Below are 17,500 nucleotides of genomic sequence, written 5' to 3'. Positions count from 1 at the left end.
TTGGCTGTCATTCACAAAATTAAAAGGCTTTGATTTCACGTAATAGCTGTAAATCTAGTGCCTCACAGCCATTTGAACATCTTAATTCAATTGCATGGTGTCATTTCAGAAGCAAACAGAATGGTTTGTGACCCTACGGTCAATTGTTTCTATTCATGTCTATTTTCCCCTCCAATTTTACAATTGATGCATCTGTCGGAGAGTTTGTGAGATAGTAGAGAGAGAGAGAGGGAGAGAGAGATAGAGATATGGGTAGAGGGAGAGAGGTACAGACTGATGGAGATAGCAAGTATAAAAACTTGTTACAGAGGGACAGAAATCGATATCCCTTGTCCACCCCTGTCATCAGGCGATGGATGGAAGCTCACATTCAATTTACCTGCAGCCACTCCCAGAGATCCAATCTGGGTGGCTTTCATCACATCCCTAGTGGGATGACCGTGACAAGCAGCGGAACAGAACAGAACAGAGAATAGACTAGAATAGAGCACAGTAGAATAGAATAGAATAGAATAGAATTTAACAGAAAAGATTGGATTATATTAGATAAAACTGTACACTTTACTTGAGAATAGAATAGAATAGAATGTCTTTATTGCAATTTAAATTTTACACATTCACAAGGAAATTGAAAGCACATTAAAAGGATTGCAGACATTAAAGGGATATAATGTTCAACACTGTGGGCTATTGACCAAAGAAAACGGGGGTATAAAACAGGGGAATATAAACTGTATAAAATGTACACATAGTATAAAATGGGATATGGGATAAAAACACCCATTCATCAGATGGGATTACTCAGGGATTCCTGATTTGACAGTGCACAGTGTTTCCTGCAGAACATTTTTACATAAGGATAGCCATCACAGACGTGTGACTGTCATGATTAGGAAGGGTAATAAATAATACACTTTTGTAAAGCAGCAACTTAAGAATTGCAGTACTAAATCTTTTTTATCTGTTCAGGAGACGTTGTCAAGATGGCTATCTTAACTATTAAGTACAAAAGAGAACTCTGCTGTGTAAATCCCAAGAACAATCTGAAACGTACAATGTGTAAAATGTGCTCAGTTTAATTCAAACCTTTTTAAATACGAAGAGGAGCGTCTTGGATGCCTTTCAAGCCTTGCACAATGTGCTCTGCCTCGACCAATCACAGGTCGGCTTCCATCCCTGGAAGTGAAAGTCCTCTTCCTGGTAAATGTTATGATCCACACCCACGACACCCCCACCCACCCCCTCACGCCTTCATTTCCTGATGGTGTGCGGCCAGTGGTGTTGTGTGAAAGAGATTAACCAGTAGCACACACAGTACTGTACATCCGCAGTCTTAGCATTGCATGTCCCTCTGATTGGAGTGTGTGTGTGTGTGTGTGTGTGTGTGTGTGTGTGTGTGTGTGTGTGTGTGTGTGTGTGTGTGTGTGTGTGTGTGTGTGTGTGTGTGCGTGTGCGTGTGCGTGTGTGTGTGTACAGTATCTATGCATATGTGCAGTGAGTGTGTGTACATTGTGGTGTTGGTTTCTGGGTACAGAAATAGCACAGGAGATATCTTTTTGGCATGCAACCCCTTTGTATTAGCGAGGATCAGTGGCAGCAGGGTAGGTCTATGGGGAGGCGGGCTTAAAGCTCATTAGCTGTGGCTGCTGCTACTGGTGTGTGTTTGTGTGTGTGGGTGGATGGATTGGTGGATGTGTGCGGGTGGCAGAGCATGTGTCTGTGTGTGTGGGTGGCGTGGGTGTGACCATGTGGGAAGACGAGAAAGTGTGAGTGTGCGTGTGCGTGTGTTGCGTTGACCATAGTGTCCTACTTTTCCTAGCATGCCCAGCTGACTGTCCCTGTGTGTCACATGCTGCAGCTACTGGTCAGTCTGAGGGCACTGGTGCTGACTCTTCCATCTACAAACCCCAACTCCGATGAAGTTGGGACGTTTGGTAAACAGTGAATAAAATCAAAATGCTATCATTTTCAAAACATTCAATCTATTCATTAGATGGAGAATAGTGAAAAGACAACATATTAAGTGTTAAAACCGAGAAAAAATATTGTTTTGGGGGACATATGTACTCATTTCTAATTTGATAAATCCAACACGTCTCAAAAGAGTTGGGACGGGGATCAGTGAAATTTAGTAAACATCCAAATAAGATAAAACAACAAAGAAGAACATTTCAAAATGAATTGTACTGACGGACAATATAGGTGTCCAGGTATAAGATCATCACAGAGAGGCTGAGTCACTCAGAATTAAAGATTCAAAGGGAATAATTACCATAGTTATTACATACATTTTTGAATTCCCTTTGATTTACCACGATTGAGTGTATATAAGACATATTTTTGTTAATAAAATCATTGTATAGGTTCATGACATCATGAAATATATATTGGCTGTAGTCTCACTCTAATTCCTGGAGTGCTAGAGCTATTGAAAATTGACCATATTAAGAATGCTTAATGCATGAAAATGACACAGGGGTTTAACATTCTCCTAAGCACCTGAGCTCACTTGAAATAGACCCAGAAGACATGGGAAACTGTCCTTTGCTTACAGAAGTCAGCAGAAGTTGTAGAAGTCCATTCTTTTTGACAATAATAGAGCATTGCACATCCTGTGCTACAGTGAAAATGGACCATCCAACTTGTGTTAGTGCTAGCTTCAAAAGTCAGCCTCCATGATGGCATGCGGATGCAGTAGTGCATTGGTTAAGATGTTCTCACTCATCTGTAGAGTTAAATACAGTGCTGAATGGTATAAATGGGTTTTAAACAGCATGAAAAGCCACTCATGCATTATATTTTGAAGGGAGATCTTCGATTACTGCCACATAGTAAGGTCAAATTGCATTCTCTACTATGTTTTAACAGTTTGGCTCCATCATAAGGACCAGCAGGTGATAAAATGGTGGGTATTTGGTCAAGACCTGTCACACTGTAAGCACTACAGAAAGGAAAACATTGCAAAACATGACAAGGAATACACCCACCATTTAAGCTGGTGAAATCATGTCCAAGATAGGAATTAACACTGTTTTTTATATAAAATCATCTCATCGGTTAATGTATTTAACTGTTAAGTGTTGTCTTTTGTTTTGTTTTTAGTCTTCCTCGACATTTGCTGTCATTTATTGTCCCCGTCCCAACTCTTTTGAGACGTGTTGGATTTCTCAAATTAGAAATGAGTACATATGTCCCCCAAAACAATATTTTTTCTCGGTTTTAACACTTAATATGTTGTCTTTTCACTATTCTCCATCTAATGAATAGATTGAGTGTTTTGAAAATGATAGCATTTTGATTTTATTCACTGTTTACCAAACGTCCCAACTTCATCGGAGTTGGGGTTTGTATGAGGATGCGAGTGTGTGTGTGTGTGTGTGTGTGTGTGTGTGTGTGTGTGTGTGTGTGTGTGTGTGTGTGTGTGTGTGTGTGTGTGTGTGTGTGTGTGTGTTTGCATCTGCACTATGCTAATTTGAGCGTCATTGTGTATTGCTGCATTAACATTAAATGATATTCTGTTCTATTCTATTCTATTCTATTCTATTCTATTCTATTTCATTCTATTTATTATTGTAAATTCATCGACTGTAAATGAATTCCGAAATTAAGATGAGTCACTTCAGGATTTTCTGCTCACCTAGGCAACATGAATGCAGCACAATCCCAGAGAGACACGACGACAGGAGCGAGGAGACAGAGGGAGGGAAAGAGGAGAAGAGGGGGGAGAGGGGTCAAAATAACAGGGGCAGAATGAAAGCAGGGAGTTCTGAGCAGGCGGAGCAGGAGAAGGCGAACGTGAGGGCCCAGCTGGCTGTCAGGGAGAGGGAGGAGATGGAGGAGATCTTGATGGAGCATGAGGAGCAGGAGAGGTAAGGAGGTGGAGAGGAGGAAGAAGAGGTAAGGAGGACGAGAAGAAATAAGAGAAGGGAGAGAAACAGTTTTTTCTGCATTACTTCTGTTAACCCATTTTAGCTCAAGGCACCTGCAAAAAAACACCTGCTGAATGCCTAAGCCCTTTTTGGGATCAGGTGCCCTCAGCCTTTAAAAACCTAAACGTCTCTGCCTCGGAAGCACATAAAAATATTAAATGAATTGCATTTAAAAGTGAGGACCCTCATCTTGCATTAGAATGTGTTCATTCAGCTCTTACATACCCACATTTTTAATCAAAAAATAAAATCTCAAGAGCCTGAATGCAGCGTCTATGTCGCTCCAGGCGCCTAGGTCAATACGCAGCATCAGGCTTAAATGGGTTAATATTGGTGGGTGGATGGATAATCAGAGACATCGAGCTTATAATTCGAAACGCTATGCTGTGTAGTTTCATATGAAATATGATATGACCCTCTTTGCAATAACCTACATACATGATGTTTGTAAGAGAAGAAAGAGGTGGAAGAGGAGGAAAGGATGATGAGGACTATTGGAGTCACCAGACAGCAACTGGCCAGTCACTGTGCTCTCAGCACTGACTAATGGTTCAATAAATCCCCCGTCCGATATGTTTACCTATTTAGTACGGCTGTAGTATAGATTTTGTGATCTATTCTGTGATTAGAGTGTTGTAGTGGTTCGAATCACTGTGTATAGTCTTTTATTGTGCCCTCCAAGCGTTCAGTGTTAAAAATGGACATACTCTTTTGAGTATGCCACTGGAAGGATTCTTAGGAAATGCACCTGCAAGGAAGTGTAGCGAAGGGGAGTAGAGTTGCCCAGCTGGGACTCGAACCCAGACCTTCTGGGGTAGTAAACCGGGGCTCTGACCGCTACACCAAAGAGCCAGGCTCGTTGGCATGTTAGTCAGAACACACCCACAACCCTAGTGATGGTCACTCCATCACAGGAAGCTAAAAGCAAAATGCAGAATCAGCCATCATCTGTCCCCAGCGTCTTAGTGCATGCTGTTACGCCTGTGGAAGACGTTGCTGTTCCAGCAAGCTGGCCACTAGGCTCTCAACTTTTTTTGAACAAACGTCCCCTTTCGCCTCCCAATGCTCCCTTGACCTCATCATAAGCCTGCCAACCCTTAGGCCAGCCGCACATTGGCTCCGACAGCACTGCGGCACACTTTTGCTTCCGACAGAATTCGGACCCACAAACCCAATTCCACATGAACATAGCATTGGAAGTCAATGGGCGGCGCCGACAAAATAGAACTTGTCTCGAATGTCCGATGTGTCCAGTGTGCGGGGTTCTATTGAAAACAATGGAATCGAACTTTTGCGGAGCAGTGCGCAGCACTTTGTCGGAGCCTATGTGCGGAAGCCCTTAGTAGGGGGACAACCACTGATCCAGAGGGATCAAATGAAATTATTACGAGGGGATGTTCAACCTAAGTTAGTAGAGGTAGTTCCAGACGGTAGGGAAAACAACAACAACAACAGAACACTACTTGCAAGTTGCAATCAGGAATGCCACAGTCGCCTCCTTCACTGTCACAGGAAGAGGGAGGAGTCGGAGGAAGCCGAGGTGGAGATGCTGGACAGCACTGAGTTAGAATGGGAGATGGAGAACCCAGACGACGTGGTGCAGCTAGTCAGAGCCCAGGGCAAGAGCACAGTGCCCGAGAGGAAAGCCATAGCGCTGCTAGCAGAGGAGCGCAAGGACAGGTGAGAGAGAGAGGGAGAGAGAGAGAGGTAAGTGTAATGTACATTTAGGCCAAGTTAACAGCACAGGTGATAGGGAGAGAGACTGAGGGGGCAAAAAACAGGTGAGTGAAATGTACAGAAAGAGACCAGAGCAAGAGCACAGTGCACAAGGGAAAAGCCCTTAGGGATTTAGGGACGGGACTCGATTTTTGAATATTCGATACACGTTTGAATTTAGAATACCAGTCGTCCTTTTGAATTTGAAAATTTGAAATGTTGGCCTCGAAATCCACATTCTACACATCCCCTCATAAATGAAGATTAGTGCAAAGTTTCATTAAATTTCTACATTTGCTCAGCAAATATGAAAGGATCGCCTTTGCTTTTCAACATGAAATGCGTGTCAAAGTCCCCAACCCTGTTCACAGCCAGGGAGAATGTTGAAATACTATTTGAATATTTGAATGTTGGCCGTCAATTATTTTGTTAGTGTGGTTGTCAAAAATGCCCATCCTTAATTACCGTGCTAGCAGAGCAGCACAAGGACAGGTGAGAGGAGGAAGAGAAGGAGGAGAGAGAGATGGAGGGATGGAGAGAGCACAAGGACAGCAAGAGAGTAGAACAAATGGGGATGGAGATAACGGGTAAGTGACACGGAGAGAAAGTGACAGAGAGCAAGTAAGGTAAGAGGGAAGACAGAAAGAAAGAGAAGGTTGCCGCAAAATAGGTAAGTGAGATGGAGTGACAGAGGAGGAGAGCAGTAAGTGAGATGGAGAGACAGAGAGGAGGACAGCACAAGAACGGGTAAGACAGAAGTCAGGCTGAACCAGAACCATGGAGTTGTCCATTGGCCATACATGTGTTTGTTGTTACCATACAAGTAATATGTTGTGAGAAGGAAAGAGGACAGGAGAAGTATAAAAGTATAACAAATAATGTGAACTTATTTTTCTGCTGGGTGTTTTGCAGATAAATTTAAATGTGATGATTTTTTATTTATTTTTTTCAATGACAGCCTTTCCAGCTGGTGAAAACGCAAAGCAATTATGTGTGTGCCTATGATATTGGATACTGAAAATGCTCATTATGTGTTTTGTACTATATAGTATGACATGTGTTTGTTTAATTGTGTGTATTTCAACATGCATTTCCCTCTGGACTGCAGTGTAATGCAATCTGTGTGTACTGTAACCGATTGTTGTTGTTGCTGTTGTTATTGTGCTAAACGTTGTCACTCATCCATTCTGCATATTTTTTCTCTCCCCTCCTTGGTTGATCTGCTTGCTTTTGCGTTTGTGTGTAAGTATACATTTATTTGTTTATTTGTTGATTTCTTTTCTGTCTTAATTTCTTTCTTTTGTTTGTCAGTAGTTTTTAGTCTTTCTTGTTGTTATATATCCAAGCTTCTCAGCAAACTGCTCTCCCTCTCGTCGCCTTCCTCTCAACCCTGAAACCCCTTCCGCAAAATATAATAAAATGACGCGCCCCGCAGGCCTCTCGTGCTTAACCCCTCCCCCTTGTTGTTAACGCCCAATCGCGTTCCAGCCTTGTGGCCATCCAGGAATGACATCCCAATTGGGCCAAGTGTCCATCACCAGTAAATGTGTGTTGCGCACATAAGCATACCATTTTGTCGCAGAGAGATACTGTATGCTTTATGTGAACACACACATTTATGTTAGCTCACAGAGGCCCGACACCTCTGGGAATAGTAGATAATAAGAGAGCAGAGAGATAATTTATTCTGATGGAAATGAAGGTGTCAAACACCATCTGCTCCAGCTGTATATATTTAATACACTGTATAGACACATACAAGATACAAGGATCTACTATCTCTTGTAGAGTAGAGAAGACAACCCAGACAAATCAAATACTATTTGAATCAGCTTGAAATCACTTTGATATACAGTACAAGATTACACAAGCTGATGTATATTTCTGCACAGTGATGGCTCCAAAGAAATAAGATGTTTTGTATCATGACTGATTTGCTATCATTTCTGAGATAGTAACCAGAAGTGAAGTAGTCGTCTTGACAGTGTTCACACTCCCTCCCTGTCGTTGAGTCCTTCCTGGATGATCTCTGATGTGGCCACACTCCAACCAAAGCTGTGTATAATATGTCTTAATTTAATCACCTACTAATGCCCTCTACAGTGTGAATTATATCGCCTCAGCTGGGGCTGCAGCTCTGCCGCTCTCCCATGATGCATCACTCTCTAGTCTCTACTAGCCCCTACAGTAGAGCTTGACCTGCAAACCCGAGGCTTTTAGAAAAATCGATTGTTACACATATGCATGTAATACTGTAATACAGTTATTATATGTATACATTTTCATTTCAAACTAACTAGAAGCCTCGATAGCTGTATCTGCAGACACAAGGTTTTTTTTAGAAAATCAATCATTACATATAATACTATGATACAGTATTATATGCATACAAAGTATTCCATGTTATGTAACTTTTTTTTTCGGCCTTACAATACCAACTCTTGTCCTTAGAGAGGAATGGTTCAGCATCTGCTTTGCAACAATCCAGTTTGACAACAGTGTCTTCTCCATCTAACCTCCCAGTGTCCCAGAGCTCTCTCTGCCCTCTAACCTTCTCTAACATGGCTCTAACAACGTCCCTCAATACTAAACCCAGGCAGCCAGATATCTTATTTTAATATACTTACTTTCAATGTGAATAATAATCCCCACATTCCCTGACCTGACCTGATCTGACTCGACCCATTCTCAGCTACTGCATACAGTGGAGCGACCCCATAGAGAGACAGCTTTTTCTTTTTTTTAAACCAAGGTTGTTTTGAGGTTTCAGACATTGAAATCTCTCTCTCTCTATTTTTTAGCTTTTAACACCATGTGTGTTTGTTTTTTAAGCCAGTATTACCGTAAGAATATGTGTGAACGCAACGCTGTGCTGTGCTGCCTTCCCACCTGTTCCTCCTCTCGAACAGCTTCTCCCCTGCGCTGACACGCCTCTCTTTCCTGCCTTCTCTGGGCCTTGTGTGTGTGTAGGTCCTCCAACATCCAGTATCTTACGATGTCTCTCTCTCCCTCCCTACCTCCCTACCTCCCTCCCTCCCTCCTTTCCTCCCTCCCTCCATCTCTCTCTCTCTCTCTCTCTCTCTCTCTCTCTCTCTCTCTCTCTCTCTCTCTCTCTCTCTCTCTCTCTCTCTCTCTCTCTCTCTCTCTCTCTCTCTCAGGAGAAGGAAGGCGGGTATCCTGCCCAGCCTGGAGGACCTCCTCTTCTACACCATTGCAGAGGGCCAGGAGAAAATCCCTGCTCACAAGTTCACCACGGTGAGTGCCTCAATTGCCCTGTGACTAGAGACTGTCCCTTCACAGACTGTCTCTTTCCAGACTGAGAATAGCTGATATATTAAAAATTAAATGCATGTTTTAATTAAAAGTTAAAATGGATGCAGTCTCTGAAAAAAAGACAAAGCCATCTTCAAGTTAGAAAGAGAAGTTCAGTGTCTGTCTTTCAGCCAGACAATCCATCTTCAAGAAGTCCACTGTCTCACAGTCACTACTTTTGACCTAGATTCATAATTTATTATCAAGACATCAGGAGACTCGAAGATTTAAGACTCAAGGCCACAAACGTGCAAAAATATTGAACTGTCAAATGTTCAATTTTAAGAACCTAGAGGACTCTGGGTTATGTGAAGATGTCTGTCCCAGGTTCAGGGTTCAGAAAGTACAAAAACCTGTACACACAAGTTCACCACACTGAGACCCTGAATTCCAGTAGTGTCAATCCAAAAACTGTATTACATCTGACAGGGTAAAAAAATCGCAGCCAGGCTTATAAAACGTCATTGCCTCTGGGCAATGTATAAATGTCAGTCCCAGCTTCAGAAAATACAGCCCTGCACACCCAGCAACGCTGTTCACCATGGTTATGGCAGACCCTGAATTACAGAGGTGTCAAACCAGAGTATTGGCTCTAAACAAATGTCAAGACTTCACGTCTTTTATTGTCATAATACAGTTACTTTGCAGTACCTTGAAATTAAAGGGGCAAGGACACACATGTGCAACTACAGGAAAGTATCAAGTGTTCAATTGTAAAGAGAAAAGGACAGAAAAGAAGCACCCAGGCTTCCAGCACAGAAGCAGCCAGATGAGTTAGGTAGATAATAGCTAGAAGTGCAGTTGCTAGGGGTTGCAATGTGCAGGTGTCAACCCATGTGTCATCCCCACAAAATCCTGCACTTTTCAGCATGGTGAAAAAATGAAACCCATTGCTGTCTGAATCAAATATGTTTTTGAAGATTATCATTGAAGTGTTAAAAGGAAAAAAAAAAACGTATAAGAATCTTTACATTGTGATCCGATTGACAGCTCCTTGTAGTTCATGCTTACGACAGCGTAAAAGGCACAGAAGTCTCAGTGCTTAGTGGAGCTGAACAAAAAGATCAATATCTCAATCGACCGAAGTCATTGTTTCAGAACTCAGTGCACATACAGCAGATGCCAACACACAGTAGAAATAAAGCTGTGGGAACTCAATGTTTTTTTTAAAAAAAAAACCTTTATTCAGAGCCTCTGTTGTGACCTCTGTGCGCCCCTGTCACCAAAATTGTAATTGTTTTAATCTGTTACTTCTCAGTGATGTCATAGCAATGTTATTATGATACCGGTCGGTGTATGTCTTGTTAGCCAAGAGTGAAAAGTACCACCAGCGGGCCCATCTTCACCAAGAGGCTGCAGCCATTTCACATTCATATGGAATTCAGTGTGCAGGAAGTGAAATGAAAGCACATAATCCTTGTGATGCAGAGAGAGACGAGACTGCTGTGTTGTCTGGCATCTCTGTGTCCTTGGTGGTGACAGTGCCTCTCATATAGACTCTGCTCCGCTTCATCCGTAGTCTCACACAAGACCAGGGGAGCCAACAAGGGGGGGCAAAGAGGTCAGTTGTCCCAGGCCCTGAAAGAAGGGGGGGTGTGGGGGGTGTGTGACAGGGTCCTCAGTACGTTGTGCGTGTTTAGGAGGGCCCTTTCAGATGACTTTGTCCTGGGCCCAGCCAAAGATTTCAGCTCACCTGCCTGCTCTTTATCCTCCATTCGTAATATCTCACTTGGCCATCTGGAACCGATAGCTCAGTGTCCCGATCTGTTCCACCCCTCCTAGTGAAACACACACACACACACACACACACAGACACACACACACACACACGCGCGCGCGCACACACACACACACACACACACACACACACACACACACACACACACACACACACACACAAGCAGGTACGCACAGACACAATCACTCACAGACTTCTTTTGTGAAGAATGGTTCAAACACACACACACTCACACTCACGTATGAAGCTCACATGCACACACGCACGCACACGCACACGCACGCACATGCACACAAACGCATGGACATGCACGAAAGATCCCTCTTTTGCTCTCCTCTACTCCTCCTCTGTCACGTCCACTGGATGCGCTCCATTTATTTCCCTGTTATTAGCGCTAGCCCGTTAGCTCGTTCATCTCCACCTGTCAGTGCAGTGTGGAATAAAATAGCTTGGCGTAGCGTAGCATAGCGCAGTGGCATTGGCCCAGGAGGCTGCCCTCATTTTATTTGGTGGTGATGACTCTATCTTTATCTCCATCTCTATCTCATAGCTTCCCCTCCCCTCCTCCCCCTGCTGTGTGCCTGGCTGGTTCACACCAGATTAAATCATATTATTTCATATTTCATATTATATCATAATTGAGATATGGTCTGGAGACCGCCTATGAACTTTTTCTTAGGGAAGGTGTGGTTTACATTGCTAACATCCGTTTATTGGCCGTATACATAGCCCATACTGCACAGCGACTGTTGAGTATACCTGACTGATTGGAGGCTTCTGTGCTGGCAAACTAGCTTCTCATACCAGTCAAGTTTAGCTCTTCGAATTTGTTTTGTACAGAGGGTCTGACCTTTGGGAATTTGAGGGTGTCCCTTAAAACTCTTAAAAAGACCCCTAATTCTGAATGTCTTGTTGTATAAAGAAATTGACTCGCTCACCTTCAAAAGTCCTTCAATGCTGCACAGAGTAGAAGCGCTTATGTGGACTTTGCGTGGCATTGGACAGTGCTGTTGGCACAGTAGACTGGAGGTTGCTATATTTGCTGGTGATGATGACTCTATCTTGATCTACATCTTCTCCTCTTCCTCATTCTCCTCCTCTGTGGAATAATTGGTCAGCACAATCACATACTTGTGTAGCTGCGTGACTGATGGCTTCTCTTCAGGCCCCATTGAGACTAGCCTGGTACGCAGCAAAATATACCATGTTAATGCAACACTTAGAGAGTAAATGTTACATCTTTTGGAGTGTATTTGGTACAAGAGTGCTCTCTAAACGTTGAATTAACACTGCATTTTTTTTGCTATTTAGGCCAACCCCCTGCAGTAGATAGGTTTCATTTCCTACAGATTATCTGACTTTGTTATATTGACAACTCAACGTTCGCTAATGTCAAAACGACTTCATCTGCTTGTATCCAGTCGTTAATGTCTTGTGCAAGGCAGCATATGCAGATAGCTTGTTCATCTCTGCATGTCTTTCAGGGCAACACAAGATAGCGTAGTGAAGCACAGTGTTCATGGCAAAGGAGCCTGGCCTGGTTTTTGATGACTGTGCCACTTCTTCTCTTCTCTTCTCTTCTCTTCTCTTCTCTTCTCTTCTCTTCTCTTCTCTTCTCTTCTCTTCTCTTCTCTTCTCTTCTCTTCTCTTCTCTTCTCTTCTCTTCTCTTCTCTTCTCTTCTCTTCTCTTCTCTTCTCTTCTCTGCCTCCTGTATACCTCCTGCATAATTTGCACAACACCATTTTCTGGCTTTTGGCGTATAGAAAAACATAAAAATTTTCCCGATGGAGGTGCAGACTATTGCTGTTGGATCTGCTTGTACCAGATCACTAATGTGTTTTTGGAACATATGCAAATAGCTTATTCATCTCCATGTGTTATTCGTGGCAGCACAACATACCTACTGTAGCTTAGTGAAGCACACTGTGCTGTTAGTGCAGGAGCCTGGATAGCCCTGTTTTATTTGCCACTGATGACTCGTTTTGGTTTTATTTGTTTGATGTGCCTCTGCCTCCCCTTCGCTCATTTGCTTTGCTAACACTGACTTACACTGTAGGGTACGCTTGCTTGTGTTCTGCCTCACGGCACCCATGCAGCCTCCCACTGTGAGACCTCATTACCCATCCTCATCATCTAACCCACATGCAGAACAGCAAACGCAATACGACCATAACAATCCCCCCAGGACAGCAACAGCAATAGGACCATAACAGACCCCCTCAAGCCCTGTTTATCATCAGCTTTCAAACGCCAGTGATGATGACTCCTCTGCCTCCCCTTCCATAATTTGCTTTGCTAACACCGACTGTGTGCTGCCTCACTGCTCCTATGCAGCCTCCCACTGAGCCCTTGTTACCCATCCTCCTAGTCTAACCTACATGCAGAACATAAAACGCATCACAACCATAACAAACCCCAAGCAATATGACCATAACACCTCTCTTCTCCCTAACCCAGATGCAAGACAGCTGAATGCAACACCACCACCATAACAATCCCCTGTTCATCTCCACCGTCAGTTTTGCCCCAGTTGCCCCACATCTTATGCACATCTTGTGCAACAGGACCACAGAAAGAGTGAATGCTGACCATGCAATTTTTGCCCCATTGACTCACCGTAGCGAATGATTGGGTTGTTACTAGGCGTATATGTGATCATACGAAATGAAGGCCTGAAGCTGTGGTGGGTTATGCAGTATATGTAATAGGACCACAGAAGAAGGAAGAAGAATTGATTGCGCACAGCTTAGATCTGTGTAGTGTAAAGCCTATTTGTTTTGTTATGAGACGTGTGTATCTACATGATCAAGTGAGCATGATCAAGGCCTGTAGTTGTGTAGTGTTTTTTGACAGGACCACAGATGAAGAAATAACCGTGCAAAGTTCTGGATCCTCTGGCACTCCTTAACTTTGCATGATGGTTTTGTTTTGGTATCAGTGTGTGTGTGTGTGTGCGTGCGTGTGTGTGTAGTCCTGTATGTACTTTCATTTCATCCATGTGGTACTGCAGGAAGTAAAGCAGCCGCTTATTGATTTGATTGTAGTGTGTTGATTTGATTTCAGCGGCCCAAATGTGATGTTATGGAAATGTGGGATGCTGCATTATTCATGACGGTGGCCTGGTAATTATATAGTCACGTCTGAAATGGCAAAGAGGCTGTAATGTGATCTCAGACTGCAAATCTTATCATGAGGTGTTTTACATTAGTGTTTATTAGTTTGTTTTCTTTCCCCCAGATGATTACTAAATGGATTCTGGCATTCCTGGGTGTTCTTTTCCACTAAAGGAGATGTGTCCATAACTGGTTATTTATTATTCTTCACCCTGTCTCTTTCCCTCCCTCCTTCCATCTGTGTGTGTTTCCTATCCTCTCCCTTTCACGCCATCTTCTTGATATATCCCATCACTGTCTGCTCTCTCTCTCTCTCTCTCTCTCTCTCTCTCTCTCTCTCTCTCTCTCTCTCTCTCTCTCTCTCTCTCACCTATCCCACCTCAATACTCTCCCTCCTTTCTCCATTCCTCATCAATTTGTCTTCCTGTCTGTCGCTCTCTCTCTCTCTCTGCCTTCCTCCTTCCCTCCCTCTTTCTCTTGCTCTCTCCTTCTCTTCTTCTCTCTCTCTCTTCCCTCCCTCTCCTCTTCTCCTCCACCAGGCTCTGAAGGCCACTGGGTTATGGACGGGCGACCCCAGGCTGAAAGAATGTATGGAGATGCTGAAGGTCACCTTGAAGCAGACGTCAGATGGAGCGCTGGACCGTCACCTCTTCAAGAAGTAAGACCATACGGCTAATATGCAATATACACCTACACCAGCAATGTAAAGTAGAGACAGACACCTCCTCAAGGAGTAACACCATGCGGCTAATATGCAATATGCACCTACATCAGCAATGTAAAGTAGAGACAGACACTACTGAAGAAGTAAGACCATACGGCTAATACACAATGTGCACCTACATCAGCAGGCTAAAGTAGAGGCAGACTCCTCCTCAAGGAGTAAGAACATACGGCTAAGACACGATATACACCTGCATCATCACGCTAAAGTTACTAAAGTTAGTAAATAAAGTTACTCTACTCTACTCTACTAAAGTAGAGGCAGACTCCTCCTCAAGGAGTAAGAACTTACAGCTAAATACACAACATGCACCTACACCATCACGCTAAAGTAGAGGTGTACAACAGCATTTTAGGTCCCTTAACAGGACATGAACGCGCATTCTAAAATTCTAAACTTCTAAAATTCAGTCTAAAATTCTTAAAAAAACAGGAGGTGGGAAAAAAATAACTCTAGTACTCGTAGTCATTCCTCAGCAGGACATAAGCAAGGTGGGCCAAGGTGGGTCGTTTTCCCTCCTCTCTTTCTATTGTCTTATTTCTCCCAGTGATATGAATAATTTAGCAGCTATGGATGGCTGAGGCTGTGGTCCAGTGCTGCGTGTACACATAGGCCATTAATAATTTATAGGGGCTGGGATAGAGGCTTCAAGTGCGCGCTCTCTCTCTCTCTCCCTCTCTCCCTCTCTCCCTCTCTCCCTCTCTCTCTCTCTCTCTCTCTCTCTCTCTCTCTCTTCCTCTCTGCATCTCTCTCGCTTTCTCTACATTACATTGCAATACATTACATTTAGCTGCAGTCACCACCTGACACTTTTATCCATAAACATTGATGGTCCTTTTTACTATACTATACGCATATTATGACTCTTATTTTCTATTTTGTTTCATTCCAAATAATTTTCTGTATCCTATGGTATTTTTTCCACATTGTTGTTCATGAGTGTTGTTTATGTTCATTGTGGGTCGCATTGAACTGCCTTGCAGTGTATAAAATGGGCCTCTGTGATCAGATGACAAAGCTCTCTTGTTGTTGCACCCATTAGGTTAAATGGCTAGATAACAAGATCGTAACTAGAAGGAGAAGACTGATTAGATCAGATTATAGCAGAAATCGTTATTCTCTCTCTCTCTCTCTCTCTCTCTCTCTCTCTCTCTCTCTCTCTCTCTCTCTCTCTCTCTCTCTCTCTCCCCCTCTCTCTTCTATCTTTATTTTGTGTTTCACACACTCTCCTGGCATAGAATGCCCAAATGCTTACACAGGCATGCACATGCCAACACACATGCCTGGGTCACACACACACCCATACATGTACACACTGACACACAGCATCCTCACCGAGGCTCTGCCAGTGACAGCTTGGCGAACAGCTCCAAATCCCCACTACACAGTCATGTGGACTCACCCAGCCCTAACCCGACCCACCTCCCTCCATCACCCCATCCCTGCATCACTCCATCCTTCTCTCCATCCCTCTCTCTCTGCCTGCCTTCCAGGTCCTGCTCTCCCTGCCTGCTATGTTTCTGACCCTGCTATCCTCCCTGTCTCACCCTCACTACCGCCCACCAGAACAACGCCCCCCTCCATGTCCACTCATGCCCACCTGCCTCCCTGCCTGCATTGTTACCACCCCTGCTGTCCTCCCTGTCTCACTTTAATTCCTGCCCAAACAACCCCCACCCTCCATGCCAACTCCTGCCATGTGGAGTCACCCCTACCCTAACCCTCTCTACCTCCTTACCTTCCTCGCTCTCTGTTTTTCTCCCTGCCTCCCTCCCTCACTGCCTGCCTTTCTGCCTCTCTCCCTCCCTCCATATCTGCCTTCCTCACTCCCTGCTTCTCTCCCAGCTTTTCTTCCTCCCTCTCCATATCCATCCCTTCATCCATCCATCCCGCGCTCCCTCCCTCCCTGCATGTCTCTTTGCCTGGCTTGCTCCAAACCCTGCTATTATGGTTGGTCTCACCCTCACTCCTGCCCAAACATCCCCCAAACTCCATGCCCACTCCTGTCCACCTCTCTGCCTCCTTCCCTCCCTCCCTCACTTGCTTCTATCCCTCCCTCCCTGCCAAACCGTGTTATCCATCCTGACTGCCTCTCATTCCCACTCAAACCACCAGCACTCACCCTCCATGCCAGCTCCTCGCCACCTATCCGCACTCCTCTCTCCCTCCCTGCCTGCCTGCCAGCCTTGTTAGACGTTGCTGAGTGTGTGTAGGAGAGGGGCATGTGCTAAGTCAGCACTACAAATTGGTCTTCAGGGCTGTTTGTAACATAAGCCAGAAATGAACTGGCTGCTTGCCTGACCCGTGAAGGGGAAAATGCATTTCATTTTCATGTGTAAATGATTTTGATAAGGTTTTAGATAAATCACCTGATAGATGCATAGATTGTTGAGGGATTTGAATACCGGTAATTGTAATATGCATTGCCGCCTATCAATATTAATGCAAAAAATATTAAAGCGGGTTATTAGTTCTTAAGTGATGTATTACTTGAGAATATATTTCATGTAAATGGTGATGGACGACTCATTGCCTTAATCCTCTGTGTATGTCTTGGCATGGGTCGCTATGTATTAGCAAGATTCACACAGTCTTAAAGTAGCTCTCACAAGGACAAGTGGGGAAAGCTTTTCGTTGATATGTACAAATATTATTTCATTTACAGCTTCGAATAGATGTTGTTGTCTTACAGTATTTTAACCATTACATTTTGGAAGTAACATTGTAGGTCGATACCAAATTCTGTTACTAAACGAAAGAATGCTATTTCCCAGATCAAAACGATCTCTTAAACTAACCTGGCAGTAAGGCAATGTTTTTTGAGAAATACCTTGTCCAAACAGTCATACCAAACTCTTAGACAGAATGCTAGCATTATAAAGTTTGCCCAGACCAAAACAACCCCTAACCCTAACCTGTCAGAAAAGAAATATTGGGGGAGGGGGGGACCCTTTGACATTCAAGAAA

The 17,500-nt window shown here is 43.8% G+C and overlaps 1 protein-coding gene across 4 annotated transcripts in view; it reads left to right on the top strand.

Moving 5' to 3' along the window:
- Positions 1 to 17,500, top strand: part of LOC134459200 (glutaminase kidney isoform, mitochondrial-like) — a 61,217-nt gene that overhangs the window by 13,543 nt on the left and 30,174 nt on the right. Inside the window, exons 1-4 of one of the 4 annotated variants that reach the window (XM_063211495.1) lie at positions 3,650 to 3,869; positions 5,442 to 5,609; positions 8,810 to 8,900; positions 14,349 to 14,467. In XM_063211495.1, the coding sequence (XP_063067565.1) occupies positions 3,751 to 3,869; positions 5,442 to 5,609; positions 8,810 to 8,900; positions 14,349 to 14,467 (497 nt within the window). In that variant the 5' untranslated portion in view covers positions 3,650 to 3,750. Of the gene's footprint in view, positions 1 to 3,649; positions 3,870 to 5,441; positions 5,610 to 8,803; positions 8,901 to 14,348; positions 14,468 to 17,500 lie in introns of those variants that run through there. The other 3 variants (XM_063211493.1, XM_063211496.1, XM_063211494.1) reach the window with 3 other exon arrangements.

This window comes from Engraulis encrasicolus, chromosome 12 (assembly GCF_034702125.1).
Source record: "Engraulis encrasicolus isolate BLACKSEA-1 chromosome 12, IST_EnEncr_1.0, whole genome shotgun sequence".
NCBI lineage: Eukaryota > Metazoa > Chordata > Actinopteri > Clupeiformes > Engraulidae > Engraulis > Engraulis encrasicolus.
Note: the sequence above shows the minus strand (reverse complement) of the source record. Positions and strands in the feature narration are given on the sequence as shown.